Genomic DNA, 13,892 nt, shown 5'->3' with positions numbered 1-13,892 from the left:
TGCAGCTGAAACAAAAGATACAAGACAATGAATTTTGCCACCTGGACTGTCCACACCCTTATGGACTCTTAGCACAGCGAATGTCCAGAAAGAAGAACTGACATAATTGCCAGAGAACTGACAAGACTCAACATTGGCATTACAGCTCTTAGTGAGACCCGCGAGGCCGATGAGAGCCAATTAAAAGAGGATGGAGGTGGCTACACCTTCTTTTGTAAAGGACAGCCACCCGAAGAGAGATGCATTCACGCGATTGGATTTGCCATCAAAAATAAGATTGCCAGTCAGCTTTTGGAGCTTCCCGGGAGGATCAACTAGCATCTCATGACTTTTCAGCTCAAGTTTAGCAACAACCAATATGCCACAGTCATCAGCGCATATGCCCCAACACTCGATGATGAGGAAGACAATAAGGAGAAGTTTTGTAGAACTCTTGATGCAGTCCTCACAACCACACTTAAGGCAGACAAATTCATCCTCCTGGGAGATTTCAGTGCCAGAGTCGGACGGGATTCCCAACTCTAAAGTGGCACAATAGGCAAATAAGGGGTGAGAAAGGTAAACCCCAATGGTATTCTCTTCCTCAGTATGACCTGCTCATCACAAATACCATCTTTAGGCAGAGTAATACATTTAAGACCACCTGGAAACATCCTCTGTCCAAACACTGGCACCTCCCTGACTATGTTATAGTCAGAGCCAGAGACTATACTGACATCATATAACACAAGGTCTGAGAGGTACCGATCGCTGTTGGCCAGACCATCAATTAGTAAGATCAGTCATAGAATATCAGGGTTGGAAGGGACCTGAGGAGGTCATCTAGTCCAACCCCCTGCTCAAAGCAGGACCAATCCCCAACTAAATCATCCCAGCCAGGGCTTTGTCAAGCCTGACCTTAAAAACTTCTAAGGAAGGAGATTCCACCACCACCTCCTTAGGTAACGCATTCCAGTGTTTCACCACTCTCCTAGTGAAAAAGTTTTTCCTAATATCCAACCTAAACCTCCCCCACTGCAACTTAAGACCATTACTCCTTGTTCTGTCATCTGCTACCACTGAGAACAGTCTAGATCCATCCTCTTTGGAACCCCCTTTCAGGTAGTTGAAAGCAGCTATCAAATCCCTCCTCATTCTTCTCTTCCGTAGACTAAACAATCCCATTTCCCTCAGCCTCTCCTCACAGGTCATGAGTTCCAGTTCCCTAATCATTTTTGTCAGGTACCTGCAGCTTGCTCCACCACACCGCAAACACCCAAAGACTAAGCAAAAGCAATATAATGTCAAAGCACTTCAAGACCAAGCCAGCTGCAAGACATTCCAGCAACATCTGACAGAAACTCTCTAACCTGCCTGACAAAATCATTGACATTCAAGAGCACTGGGATCAACTTAAACACCATTCACAATGCATGTGCTGAAATCAAAGGATATTCCACTCATCAGCACCAAGAGTGGTTTGAGGAAATCCTAGCATTAATTCAACAGAAAAGAAATACATTTTGTAACTGGCAAATTGATTCCTCTAACAAATGAAAACATGAGGCTTATCACCTGCTTAAAGCCAAAGTCCAAAGGAAGCTACATGACATCAAAAACAAGTGATGGCAAGAGAAGGCCTCTGAGTTCCAGGGTTTCGTAGACCAGGATGACATGAGAAGCTTCTTTCAAGCAACCAAAGCTATGTATGGGCCAAGCTCCAAAGCCCAATCCCCTTACATTCTCAGGATGCCTCCACCCTCCTCAGGTACAATGCATCCATTAAACAACTCTGGAAGGAGCACTTTGAGAGTCTACTAAACCACAAATCCCTGGTCTCTGAAGACACCATTGAGTTTATTCCACAATTCTCAGCAATGGAACACCTTGCTGATGCCCCATCTTTTGAGGAAGTCCAGCATGCCAGCACTCAAACAAAAAAAAAATCACAAGACACCAGACCCAGACAGCATCCCAGCTGAGGTTTTTAAAGCTGGTGGAACAATGCTCCAGCACAAACTTTGCCAACTCCTCGCCAAAATCTGGACCTGCGAAGAAATTCTACCTCACTTTAAGAACCCAAACATTGTTACATTAAAGAAAGGGGATATATCTTTGTGTGGGACCAACAGAGATATTACTCTCCTCTCCATCACTGGAAAGATTCTTGCCCGTATCCTACTAAACCGCCTCCTCCCCCTTGCTAAGGGACTCCTCCCCAAACCACAGTGTGGCTTCAGGCCACCCCAAGGCACAACCGACGTGATCTTCGCAGCACAACAGATTCAGGAGAAGTGCAGAAAGCAACACCAGGAACTGTTCATAACATTCATCGACCTAACCAAGGCCTTTGACTACTAATCGTGATGCCCTCTGGAAGGTGCTATGTAGGTTTGGCTGTCCACAGAAATTCATTTCCATCATCGGACTACTCCGTGATGGGATGACTGCCAGCATTCTGTGCAATGGCTCAGAGACCGAACCATTCATCATTCGCACTGGTGTCAAGCAGGGCCATGTCATTGCTCCAACACACTTCTCCATTTACCTTGCCGTGATCCTGATTCTCATTTGCGACCGCCTTCCTGATGGAATCGGGATTGAGTATCATATGGATGGCCAACTTCTCAATCTTTGATGTCTCCAAACAAAATCTAAGATCACAAGAATTAGCATCACTGACCTTCAGTATAGAGAGGAGTATGTCATTCTTGCACACACAGAGGCTGGCCTGCAAAGTACCCTAAATCTTCTTGCAGATGCCTATCACAGCCTAGGTCTCTCTCTCAACATTGGGAAAACCAAGGTACTCTACCAGCCCTCACCTGCACAAACTACCTGTGGACCATTTTGCATACCTTGGCAGCCACCTCTCAAAAACAGGCAACATTGACACAGAAATTGAATACAGGATCCACTGTGCCAGCACATCCTTTGGAAGACTACTCAAACGAGGATCATAGTGGTCTATAAAATCATGAATGGTGTGGAGAAAGTGCATAAAGAAGTGTTATTTACATCTTCACAGAACACAAGAACCATGGGTCATCCATTAATAGGCAGCTGGTTTAAAACAAACATAAGGAAATATTTCTTCACAGAATGCACAGTCAACCCGTGGAACTCATTGCCAGGGAATGTTGTGAAGGCCAACACTATAACTGGATTAAAAAAAAGATTTAGATAAGTTCATAGAAGATAGGTCAATCAGTGGCTATCAGCCAAGATGATCGGGGATGCAACCCCAGGCTCCAGGTGTCCCTTAGTCTCTGACTGACAGATACTGAGACTGGACAATGGGGGGCTGGATTACTTGATTGCCCTATTGTGATCAATTCCTTTGAACCACTTGGCATTGGCCATTGTCGGAAGACAGGATACTGGGCTAGATGGACCACTAGTCTGACCTAGTATGGCCATTCTTATGTTCTTTTTGACTGAACTCCTGAAGTCCTGGAATATTCAGGCAGTGAAAGCGTGTGTGGCACCAATTAGGCTTTTAAAATGAATGGATTTGGTTAACAGTCTAATACACGGTGCAGAGGATTAGACACAAAACTCCCAGTGATAATAGGATTTTGGAATCAAATTCTTCATGAACTATTGTGTAAATTTTATCCCGGGGATTCTGTTGCTGTAGACTCAAGGTACATTATCAACACGAGAGTGGGGAGACTACTGAGAGATTCATGATAAAACATAGCAACAGCACCTTCAGTTTATGACTAGCCAATTCTTTCAACATTTTAAACAATGATTTCTAAAAGCTGCAAAATATAATGGGCTTCCAGATGTGAGGTTCTGGCTTTAAACAGATATGATTTGGAATCTGTGATTTTAAGGTATTAATAAAACCATAAAACCAAGCTTGTCTAAAATGTAAACCACCTTACACTGGCATTAGATTTTATACAAAAAAAAATCTTAAAAATGTATTATAAAATAGATTTTAACTACCCTTATTTTTAGGGGGGGGGGTTCAGCCAAAACATGAAAACACAGGTTTAAGCTCACAAATACTTTAGCTCATAAAGCCTGTGGCAGCTTTCAGGAGACTGGCTACTACCAATCAAGAAACTATTTGAAATAAAAGAGGGGAAAAAACCTCTTTATCTGAAACATTGACTTGCTGGTAAACACTTATTTTTTCTGATCACAGCCACAATTTAAAGTTTTCAATTATTGTCTTTGATGAGGGGGGAGGGAGGGAAGAGTTTTCCATCTGAAAGGTTGGCAGTTCTGTAAAAACTAGTTCCTTTTTGAACCACTAGGTTTAAGCTGAGACAGCCAATATGCCGAAAACCGCCACAAGCTTTAAGAGGCTACAGGGTTGTTATATGTTTTATAAAAAGCTATGGTAATTTAATAATTTCATAAAAGAAACTGAAAATGGAATAAAAGGGAAAACAAAAATATGAAATACATTTTAAAATCACAGGGGAAAGAAAAAAAAACTCATGGGACTTCACAGGTACATCTTTTATGCACACCAAAGCAAGGGTTCTAATCTGCCTAGATACAACTCATCTCAATAAAGGACACATTATATTGACCAATCATACATTTAGTATGTCTGATATTCCATAACAACAGGGCTGCATGATAGGAAGAAGAAATTTCCTAGGATAACTTCATTATGGAACTTAGTAGGGGAGCAGAGAACGGGGTCTATCAGGTCAAAGTTTCCTCCTTTAAAAATATAAATAAATCAAAAAGCACTATGATGGAAGAAGGCATGATTGCTCATGCACTTGCACAGACAGAGTACAGAAAAGCCCTGTCTTAAAGGTGGCTGAGGATGGGGTCCTCCAGCGTCATTACTGGTACCAAGGTCAGTAGCACCTGAAATGGTCTTGAATTATTATTTTTTGGTCAAAAGATTGCTGATTCATCAAAACCTAAGCTTTTCACTGGAACATACCTGTTTTGACAAAACTTTTGTCAGGAAAGGTTTCTCAGGTCCAGGACGAAATTTCTGGTCATACTGAAAAAGAGACAAAGACCCATCCCAGAAGATCCAAAAGTCTAGAGGTCAGGACACTCACCTGGGATGTGGGAGAACAGCATCCCAGGTGAGTGTCCTGATGACCTGGCTACTGTGGATTGGGGGTCTCTCTCTCTCTCGTTTTTCACAAAACACTTTGAAAAGTTGCTGTTTCAGCCTGATGTGGAATGGGAACATTTCTGAAATCCTGAAAAGTGATGTGCGACAGGAAAGCCTTATCCTGATCTACTCTAAAAGCACTTCCCCTCCAACCCAAATCTTCTTGGGATGAGAAGGGGAAGGACAGGGCAGAGGCTCGACATTCATTCCCCCATCACATGCAGCTTTGCTACACCAGTGTGTCAGGGAGAATATGCTGTGTTGGACATAGACTTGTCACAATGCACTCCTTCCCCATGGCAGTGGTGAGACCAGAAAGGAGACTGTGTAAGAGTCTCCCTCTGGGCTTCTCAACAGAGCTGCGCTCCTTGCTTGAGGCTTGATTTTAACATCACAGTCTAGCCCTTAATAAATGCAGTAACACTGAAGATACTATACCTTCCAGGTGCTATAAACACCAACTCTTCAGCTGATGTCTTAAATGACATTTTTGACACGCTTTAGTACTTATGTCCTTATATTCTTATTTTTGCTATTTTATATGTTTTTGAACCAATAATTAAGTGACTCATTGAAAAATGTTGCATGTTTTGTTCATAAGGGAAAAAAATACTGCATATTTACTATCTGTATACTCTGTGATCCCTGTCAGTTGATTGTAAATGTACTTACAAACATTTGTGCAATTATTTTTACATGTTACTGAAATATAAAAATCATAAATACAAGAACATGTTTAAAATACAATATTTTACATACATTACTCATATCTGTTGTACAGGCATTTCAATTTCTGTATGATAAGTTATAGCAAGATATGCATTATCTTAGAATCATTCCTTCATTTCATGATTTTCTTGAAGTTCTTACTCTGGACTAAGTGAAAACATGAGTCTTCTCCTTGACATGCATAGAAGAGAGAAATATTAATGGGAGCTATGCATGTACATCAAATGGAGGAATTAGACTCATGTTTTCACTTTTTAATATTTTGGCTCCCTGATTGCCAGGCCACTGAGTACTGCTATAGTCCAGTGAGCAATGCAGAACAGTTCTAGAGCTGCTCTAACTTGCACCAGTTGCAACTACTTCCAAGGGATCACCAGAATGCAAGACTGATCTGACTACATCCTCTTTTTCTTAGAGTTAATAGAGCCAAAGAACTTTCCCACTGGTTTGAAAATAACATGCTAGAAATTATCTCAAACAAGACTTCTTAAGACCTTCAATTTTTTCTAGACTTAAATAGGCAATATTTTTTCTTTAAAAAAAGAATATAGAAGGATTTGACACTTGAGAAGGAGATGCAGAAAGAACTCTAACTATACTCTCCCATGCCTCTCACTCACATACATATATAGGCATATTCATTTTTCAGATAGATCCACATTTCATAAAATGAACACAAAATGATTTCTTACCTGGGGATATTATATAGAAGAAGTCTTTAAACTCATCCATCCAGACCTCTGCTAGTCTCCTGTTGTTCTTGTTGATTACATGTCCGGTGCCACCAGGAAAAGTGTAAGGGGTTGCCTTACGGAACACATGTCCAACATGAGAGCATGTTACAATCTCCAGGGAGCCTCCACACTGCCAAATCTGAAATTAGGCAAAATATTTTAAAACTGTGTATGAAAAGTATCCTGCAAAAATTCTGTTCCAAGAAGCAGCCAGCTCTAAGAAAACATTTGACAGATGACTCCTTATTTTGTTTTTTCATCCCAGAAGTGTACAGAGATTTACACATCAATTTTTAATGTAATTATACAGGTCAAATTTCACTAATGATAAAGTACGTGCAAGACCATAGACTTCTGTCATCTTGTGCAAGCTTACCTGACTTGTAGACTCAGCCCTATCATTTTAGACACACACACACACACACACACACACTTTTTCGAGCACCCTACATTATAAATGGTGTAATTATGCTATGCACTAATATTCAATTCAGGATGTCAGTTGTTCTTTTCTTTGTAATGATTTTGAGTTTCCAAGAATTTCATTCTGCAATTCATAGCGTTTTATAACAATAGAAAAGAGCATTGGTAATTTTTACTGGCATCGTGTTTTTTTGGCTATTTAGAAGATGGTACAACGGTCCTTGACTGTAATATTATAGGTATAGATATGCATATACACAGTCACCATGGCCATCATCCTGCTACATACATGAAGCACTAGGCCCAAATGTATGCTCTTTGGCTCCAAAACCAGTCCCTATCTGTGGTGAGATAGGCAGCTCTGCTACCATAGACTAGCAAGAAGAAACCTATACACACAAAAGAAAATCTGATAATCTCCATGCAATGGAAATTACTGGTTTACTTAAGTCCTGGAGCCAAATTCTACATTCAGTTACATCAGTGTAATTCCACTTATTTCAGTGGGATTGCACTGGTATAACTGAGGGCAAATTTTGGCCTCAGGCTTTCAATAGTCCATCAGACCTGCAGACGTAATTACACTGAACAGCAGCAAGTTCTCACAAAACAAGATCCACCTGCAGGACCAAAGTAATTTTAAAGTTCCAGGACTATACATAGGTTAGCGTATTATATGCTCTTGCCTGTAATCTTGCTGTTCCTCCCCAGTCTCCATGCAGGCGACTTGGGGAGATAATAAATTCTTCCTGTCTGTCTCCTTCTGCTTCCCAGCAATGTCTCTGGAGCTGCCAATGAGCCAAAATTAGGGCATCAGCTCTCAATGACTCATGTATGTTCCTATTTAAAATGTTAACTTTTTAATATTAGAATCTAATAACCTAATATTTGATTCTGTGCAATAGACCTCAATGAGAACAGTCCAACAAATCAGATTTTTCCCCTTTCTACTTCTTGTCTTTTTTGGCTACCGAATAGTAAAAAAAGCACTGGAAAAATTCAGAAGTCTTTAACATCTCTTTCTGGGGACTCAGAATTCACTCCTACGTTTCAGCATCCAGTAGCCCTGTAATTTGGTAAAAAAAATATTCCACGCGGGTCACAGACCTTGCCGACCGATTTTGAAACTGTTATTCACAGAAGCATGGAGTGGGGGGAAATGAAGGGCAAGGATGTATCAACAGAAACTTATCTGCAACCTTCAGTATGTAGTGCTACTGCCGCTGAATAATCTGGACTGACATGATTCCAGAAATGGCGCGAGTTTAGTGGGGTCACCATTCCAATGTAGACGTTTCACTCTATCTACTAGTTACCTCTGCATAAATCGGTGAGGTGGTTACTACACGTATACTTTTCAGTTTTTCACCTCACAATGCACTTAATCATATCCCTCAGAACTACTCCCTTCTCTATGTTACCTATATTATGTAGTTTCTTTGGGGCTCATACTTAATTGACATTCATTCCCTTTTTTGCTGTAAGCAAAGAGAGCGGCCACCGTCGAACCCATCCACCTTCTACGTCCCCTGACAGTATAGTTTATGAAGTCAATTTACAGCACTTCCTGATCACTAAAAAAAAAAAAAAAAAAAAAAAAAAAAAAAAAATACAAAAACTTTCTGGCATCTTTGACATGAAAACTGTTACATTTTTGGATTTAGTACTCCTTGAAATAGACATAACATTTAAGAATGAACTGTATGAATAGAAATGTTGTTGCCATAGTAACAATATAGCTCTTATTTAATTAAAGCTAAACTCTTTTGTATAATTTCATTAGTATGCTAATGAACGTATTCTGGTGGGATTAACAATGACAACAACAAAACATTCTTGCGTTTAACATCTTGTGTTTTATATTCAGTGACAATTAGTCAGTATAGATGAAACTTCAAGCTGACATACTACAGAACAGTTGCTAACTTTTTTAAAAAAGGGAATTAAATTTACATTACTGTATATATTTACAAACCATCACCAAAACAATATATTTCATGTATTTCAACATTATGCCTCTCATTAAGCAACAACACTGAGATACTTCTCTAGTATCAGATTTTCCATTCCTCCCCCTGCTGATTATACTGTCCATCAGGAAATTCCCAAAATATTTGTTTTAAATTTATACTACTAACTTTTGCTCCTGATACAACCTCCTCTCCAGTAAACTTGTTACAGGACTACAGAGGTGTCTAGATGCCATGGTGAAGAACAGCATTTTAACCTTTCAGTCTTTTTTTTTTTTTTTTTTTTTTGTAAACTGCTTTTAAGCATTCATAGGGAAATTGACTACTATTAAAAATGTAGTATTTAAACTATATGGAATCTGTGTAGACATGACCAAAACTGGGGTGACAAGCAACCTGTTAATATTTTGTTTTGATCACTGGTTAGTCATATAACTGCACATGAACACACCTTTGAGTTGGAAACAAGTATGGTATTCATGTGCAATTATATGACTAGCAATTGAACTCTGCTTCACAATACAGCAATTATATTTTGCTGACTAGCTACAATTCCTTTTAACTTACTGTATAGCAGACCTTTAATTCAATTTTTTTTCTGGGAGTGCTGGAATTTGTATTCTACAGCTTCCTTCAAGTGAGGGCATGTAAAAATGTAATAGGAGAGAGTCTATTCTTGAATTTGTTGTTGTTATCAATCCTATTAATGCCTTGCCTCCATTACTGTAGTATCTAAGTTCCACACAATCTTTTAAAGTATATTTATCCCCCCAACATCGTTGTGAGGTAGGGAAGTACTATTATCCCAGAATCTTTTAAACGAGAACTGACTATTGTATTAACAGTGAGAACTGACTGGATCAATAAGTTAATCCATTTATTAATGTTTGAATATTGGTGACATCATAGCAGAATTTTCAGAAGCCTTCATGAGCCATCACTAATTTTGAACGCTTAGCAGCGACCTTTCACTGATCTGCCGCATACCATCCATCCATCCACCCACTTGCTACTCATCCCCTACTATGAAGGCCCTTCACCATTCCTTCCATAACAATTTTCTCAAGGTTATTTCCATCTCTGTGCCTAATGTGACCAAAGTTTTTATGTTTGTATCTGTTGATTTCCGACATCAGGGTTTGCTTCTCTCCAACAACATTTCTAATATAGGCATTCATTCTTTTTTTTCCCATCCAAGAGATATACAAGAGTCTTCACCAAAACATTTCAAAAGCTTCAGTTTTCTTCTTATCAGCAGCATTAACTTCCCACTATGCACATCCACAAATTGCTATGGAAAAAGTTAGCCTTTTCACCAGTCACACCTTTGTACATTTTGAGATGTCATGGTTTTTCCACACTTTCTTAAGGAAGGTCAGCCCAGGTGGTCTTCTGATTTCTTTGGAACTGCTGCCTCGGTTGTATAAATATGATCCCAGATAATTAAATTCACACCTCTATAGCTTGTCCATTAATTGTAATGTCTGCTTGCATCCTGTTTTTGTTAGTCATGTTTTGTAATGGCAAGATGCTATAAACAGTACAGTTTAAGGCTAGGAGGGGAGTAAAGTCCAAAATCAAGAGTCCTCAACTGAGACATCCCTGCTGCTGGTGTCAAAGAACATCTAAGCCAAACTCACCTGCGTGCTAGTGTAAGAAGTGACCTTTCAGATGTTTAAAGATAATCACAAACACCATGAACGGTACTGGGAAGCAAATAAGAATCCAATGCAAAAAACTTTGTCTACTGTTATATGCTCATCGCTGCCTCACCTCCTCTTGAGAGGCAGACAGCTAGATTCCACACTGCCTGAAGCCTCTTGTGGTCTACAATATAGCACTATAGTGTTTCATCCTGAAGGTGACAAACGTGTGAACGACAGTGGTAATGCCCATATTAGGAATGACTGCAGTTGCATAGATGATAAAAGACATTTTGGGCCAAAGCTGCTAAGTGAGAACAGCACGGGACCAAAGCATCCCAGAATACAAACCAATTTGATAAAAGATGTGCACATCTTGCTGATAAATGATGGAGATCCTGACTTATCCCACCACTTCGTGTTTTCTCCTTCCACAAAGCTTCATTTCTGTCTTGTCAATACCAAGTCAAAGCAAGATCACTTACATTCAGGTCCCTGTGTATACACACCAGCAAACAATTTATGGATGCCCAGAAGTGAAATATCTCCTACAACCATTTGTCCTTTAGAGCATAAATTACTCTGATCTATTTAAAAGAAGTCACATGATTTGATTCCATTTTTTAAACTACCCTTATAGTTGCTGAGAACAACAATGATACTATTGGTCTTTGTACTGACTATTGCACTGCAGGTAGAATATCCAGGTCTGACAGTATAATCATATTTAGGCTGCTATAGAATTCTCCAACAGTTACCATGGATACTTAAACTTGACAATTTAATAAAAATTTAGTAGATATTTGATGTCTGGTAGATCACACTGGGGCAAGCAAGGCACAGTCAGCTTCTTACTGCCAAATACTCATCTGTTGATACAGCTGCTTTACGAATTGACCATTCTAATTTCCAACCTTTTAAAACAGAATCATATGACTGAAAACAACGGAGGTTATTAGAAATAACACGTCTTAATTGTTGGTGAGAGCCTCATTCTTGAAGTCACAACTCTTCTGCATGCTTAATTTCTCTTTTCATGGTGAAAAAGGCATTTTAGGTTAAGATTTCAAGAGATCCGGATAATGAAAACATTTTATATGCATCAGTAATCTGTTTCACAGGATTTTAGAAAGGGAAATTAATACTTTTTTTTTTTTTACTTGAACATGTTTATCAGAGCATGTATTGATGGTTCAATTAGATCATTCATCAATCACAGTTTACACACAGGCATTGAAATCACAGTACAAAAAGAGATGTTTTCCATCACATGAAAATGACTATAATCAACACAAGAAACAGCTGCTTTGATAAGGAAATATGTAGAAAATTTATTTGAAAATAGCCATTAATAATAATAATTAAAATATGCTGTAATAATGAAATTAGCTATTTCAATGTCCTTTTGATACTTCCAGCTAACTTTTCACAAAAATGAATCTGAGGATGAAGTATAGATAGTGGTGCACAAATTTACTTTTAGAATAGAGCTTAGGTGCACAAACCTTATTGCATGCCCAAAGGAAAGAGCAAAAATAAGTGGGAGTCCTGAGTTCAGGGATGTATATTAAAGCATGTAAGCACATGTTCAGTGCGTTCTGGGTACAAACTGTGCTCCTAAAATTAGTCAGCAGAGTTGAACACTTATGGAATATTGAAAAACCCTTTGGGCTAGTTTTTTAGAATGACTGTTTGACAGGTAATTAGAGAATCAAAATTACACAAACACTTAAAATAATTTTCAGTGTCACCATCTACTTTAGTTTTACTTCTGAAAAGTAAGCATGCATGCAACTTTTCCAGCCTCACTACGAGTTACACTGGCTCACATTATTTTGTCCATAATTATATAGTGCAGCTTAGGTCTTTTCGACAGCTAAATCAGTGACTGTGCCTAAAATAGTGTATTTAAACATTTAAATCACCTGTGTAATCACTGCAATTTTTCAGGTGCAAAAATGAAGACTCAGATAAAGTCAGATTAAGGATCTGGAATTAATAATCCTTTCTGCACATTGGAATAAGCATTACCCACATTAGTCAATGGTTGTATCAGGAAAGCAAAATCCAGTAAAGTGGTGCAAGCTAAGAAGTAACATATAAAAGAGCCTGAACACGGTACAGCTGTCAGACATGTCCTTGGGCATCTGAACAGTGGTCATGTGTTTTTCAGTGTTTGCCATAGTTAGGCATATAGTAAATGGGGTGGGTTTTGGTTACTCAGACCCCCTTACTGTTTTTCTGGAAAAGGCTCTATTCTGCAGTGCTGTGTGGCTGTTGCATAGTGATTTTGATGACTGCTATAATGTGAGAGAGGTATTACCCAAGTAACACAACTGAATTAAACATGCTTTCCCCTCATTGATTTATTTGGATTTCTACAATAATAAAAAAGGTGTCTGTACAAATCTCTAGGCACACACAATACTAGGCACAAAACAAGATTAAAGAATATCTTATTCTCAACACAGTATGAGTTTAATTTTCTTTAGCCTTGACATGCGCCATTTTTCTAAAGAACAACCCATTTTCTGGCTTAAACTCCCTATTTAATGCTCCACTCACCTCAGAAAAGCCCACCTCCTGCTATTTAAGGCTCCTTTTCCACTATGAGGGGGCTCTGGGCATTCCCTTATGAAAAAAAAAACCCTACAGAACTGAATAAAAAATGAAAAATATTTGAAACATCCTGTAGAATTTAAGGGAAATAAATCCTTGCTATAGAAACTCCCTAGAATGGATTTTTAAAAAATCCAAAGAAAGAACGTAATATAGAATAAGATCCTAACAGGCTTTAGAGTAATTCCTATAAAACTCTATTAAGTGTCTTCAAAACACTGGAGGTTTCATCCTTACTAAATTGCTTAGAACTTTTTAAGAAAGGTCTCAATTATGCACTTCGGCTAGTTACACTATTTAGGTGCTTAATTACACTCACCTAACTGGTTAAAAAATCTTTTACACCACTGGACTATTTACTCCTGAATGGCTAAATGTTCCACTTTATTTTTATATGGTGCAGTGAGCAAAGTGAAAAATTAGCAACTCCCAAGCCTTCACTGTATGCAATCCTCTTGTAACTATAGCATGTTGTTTTACAGCATAAGGCATTTAGTGAAAGATGAATGTGACAACTCGTGATGTGTATACTGCTTTGTTAAATCAGTATCAGAAAGCTATACAGGAGACAGGTGGGTAAAGCTGTAGGCATAAACTGTACACTACAGCAGAGAGACAGAGGGATAGATTTAGAGATATTTTCTTTTGTTAGACTAAAGTTCTTTATTCTGTGTTAAAGGAGATATTGCAT

At 38.7% G+C, this 13,892-nt stretch overlaps 1 protein-coding gene across 14 annotated transcripts in view; it reads right to left on the bottom strand.

Moving 5' to 3' along the window:
* GALNT13 (polypeptide N-acetylgalactosaminyltransferase 13) overlaps window positions 1-13,892 on the bottom strand; it is a 504,126-nt gene that overhangs the window by 297,511 nt on the left and 192,723 nt on the right. For all 14 annotated transcript variants that reach the window (XR_012154256.1, XR_012154250.1, XR_012154254.1 and 11 more), the window contains one exon: window positions 6,505-6,685. Coding sequence is in view for 7 of the 14 variants with exons in the window: in XM_073305505.1 (XP_073161606.1) it covers window positions 6,505-6,685 (181 nt within the window). In the remaining 7 variants the exon portion in view is untranslated. The remainder of the gene's footprint in view (window positions 1-6,504; window positions 6,686-13,892) is intronic.

This window comes from Lepidochelys kempii, chromosome 11 (genome assembly GCF_965140265.1).
Source record: "Lepidochelys kempii isolate rLepKem1 chromosome 11, rLepKem1.hap2, whole genome shotgun sequence".
NCBI classification, from domain to species: domain Eukaryota; kingdom Metazoa; phylum Chordata; order Testudines; family Cheloniidae; genus Lepidochelys; species Lepidochelys kempii.
The sequence above is the reverse complement of the archived record's forward strand: the minus strand, read 5'-3'. Positions and strand labels throughout refer to the sequence as shown.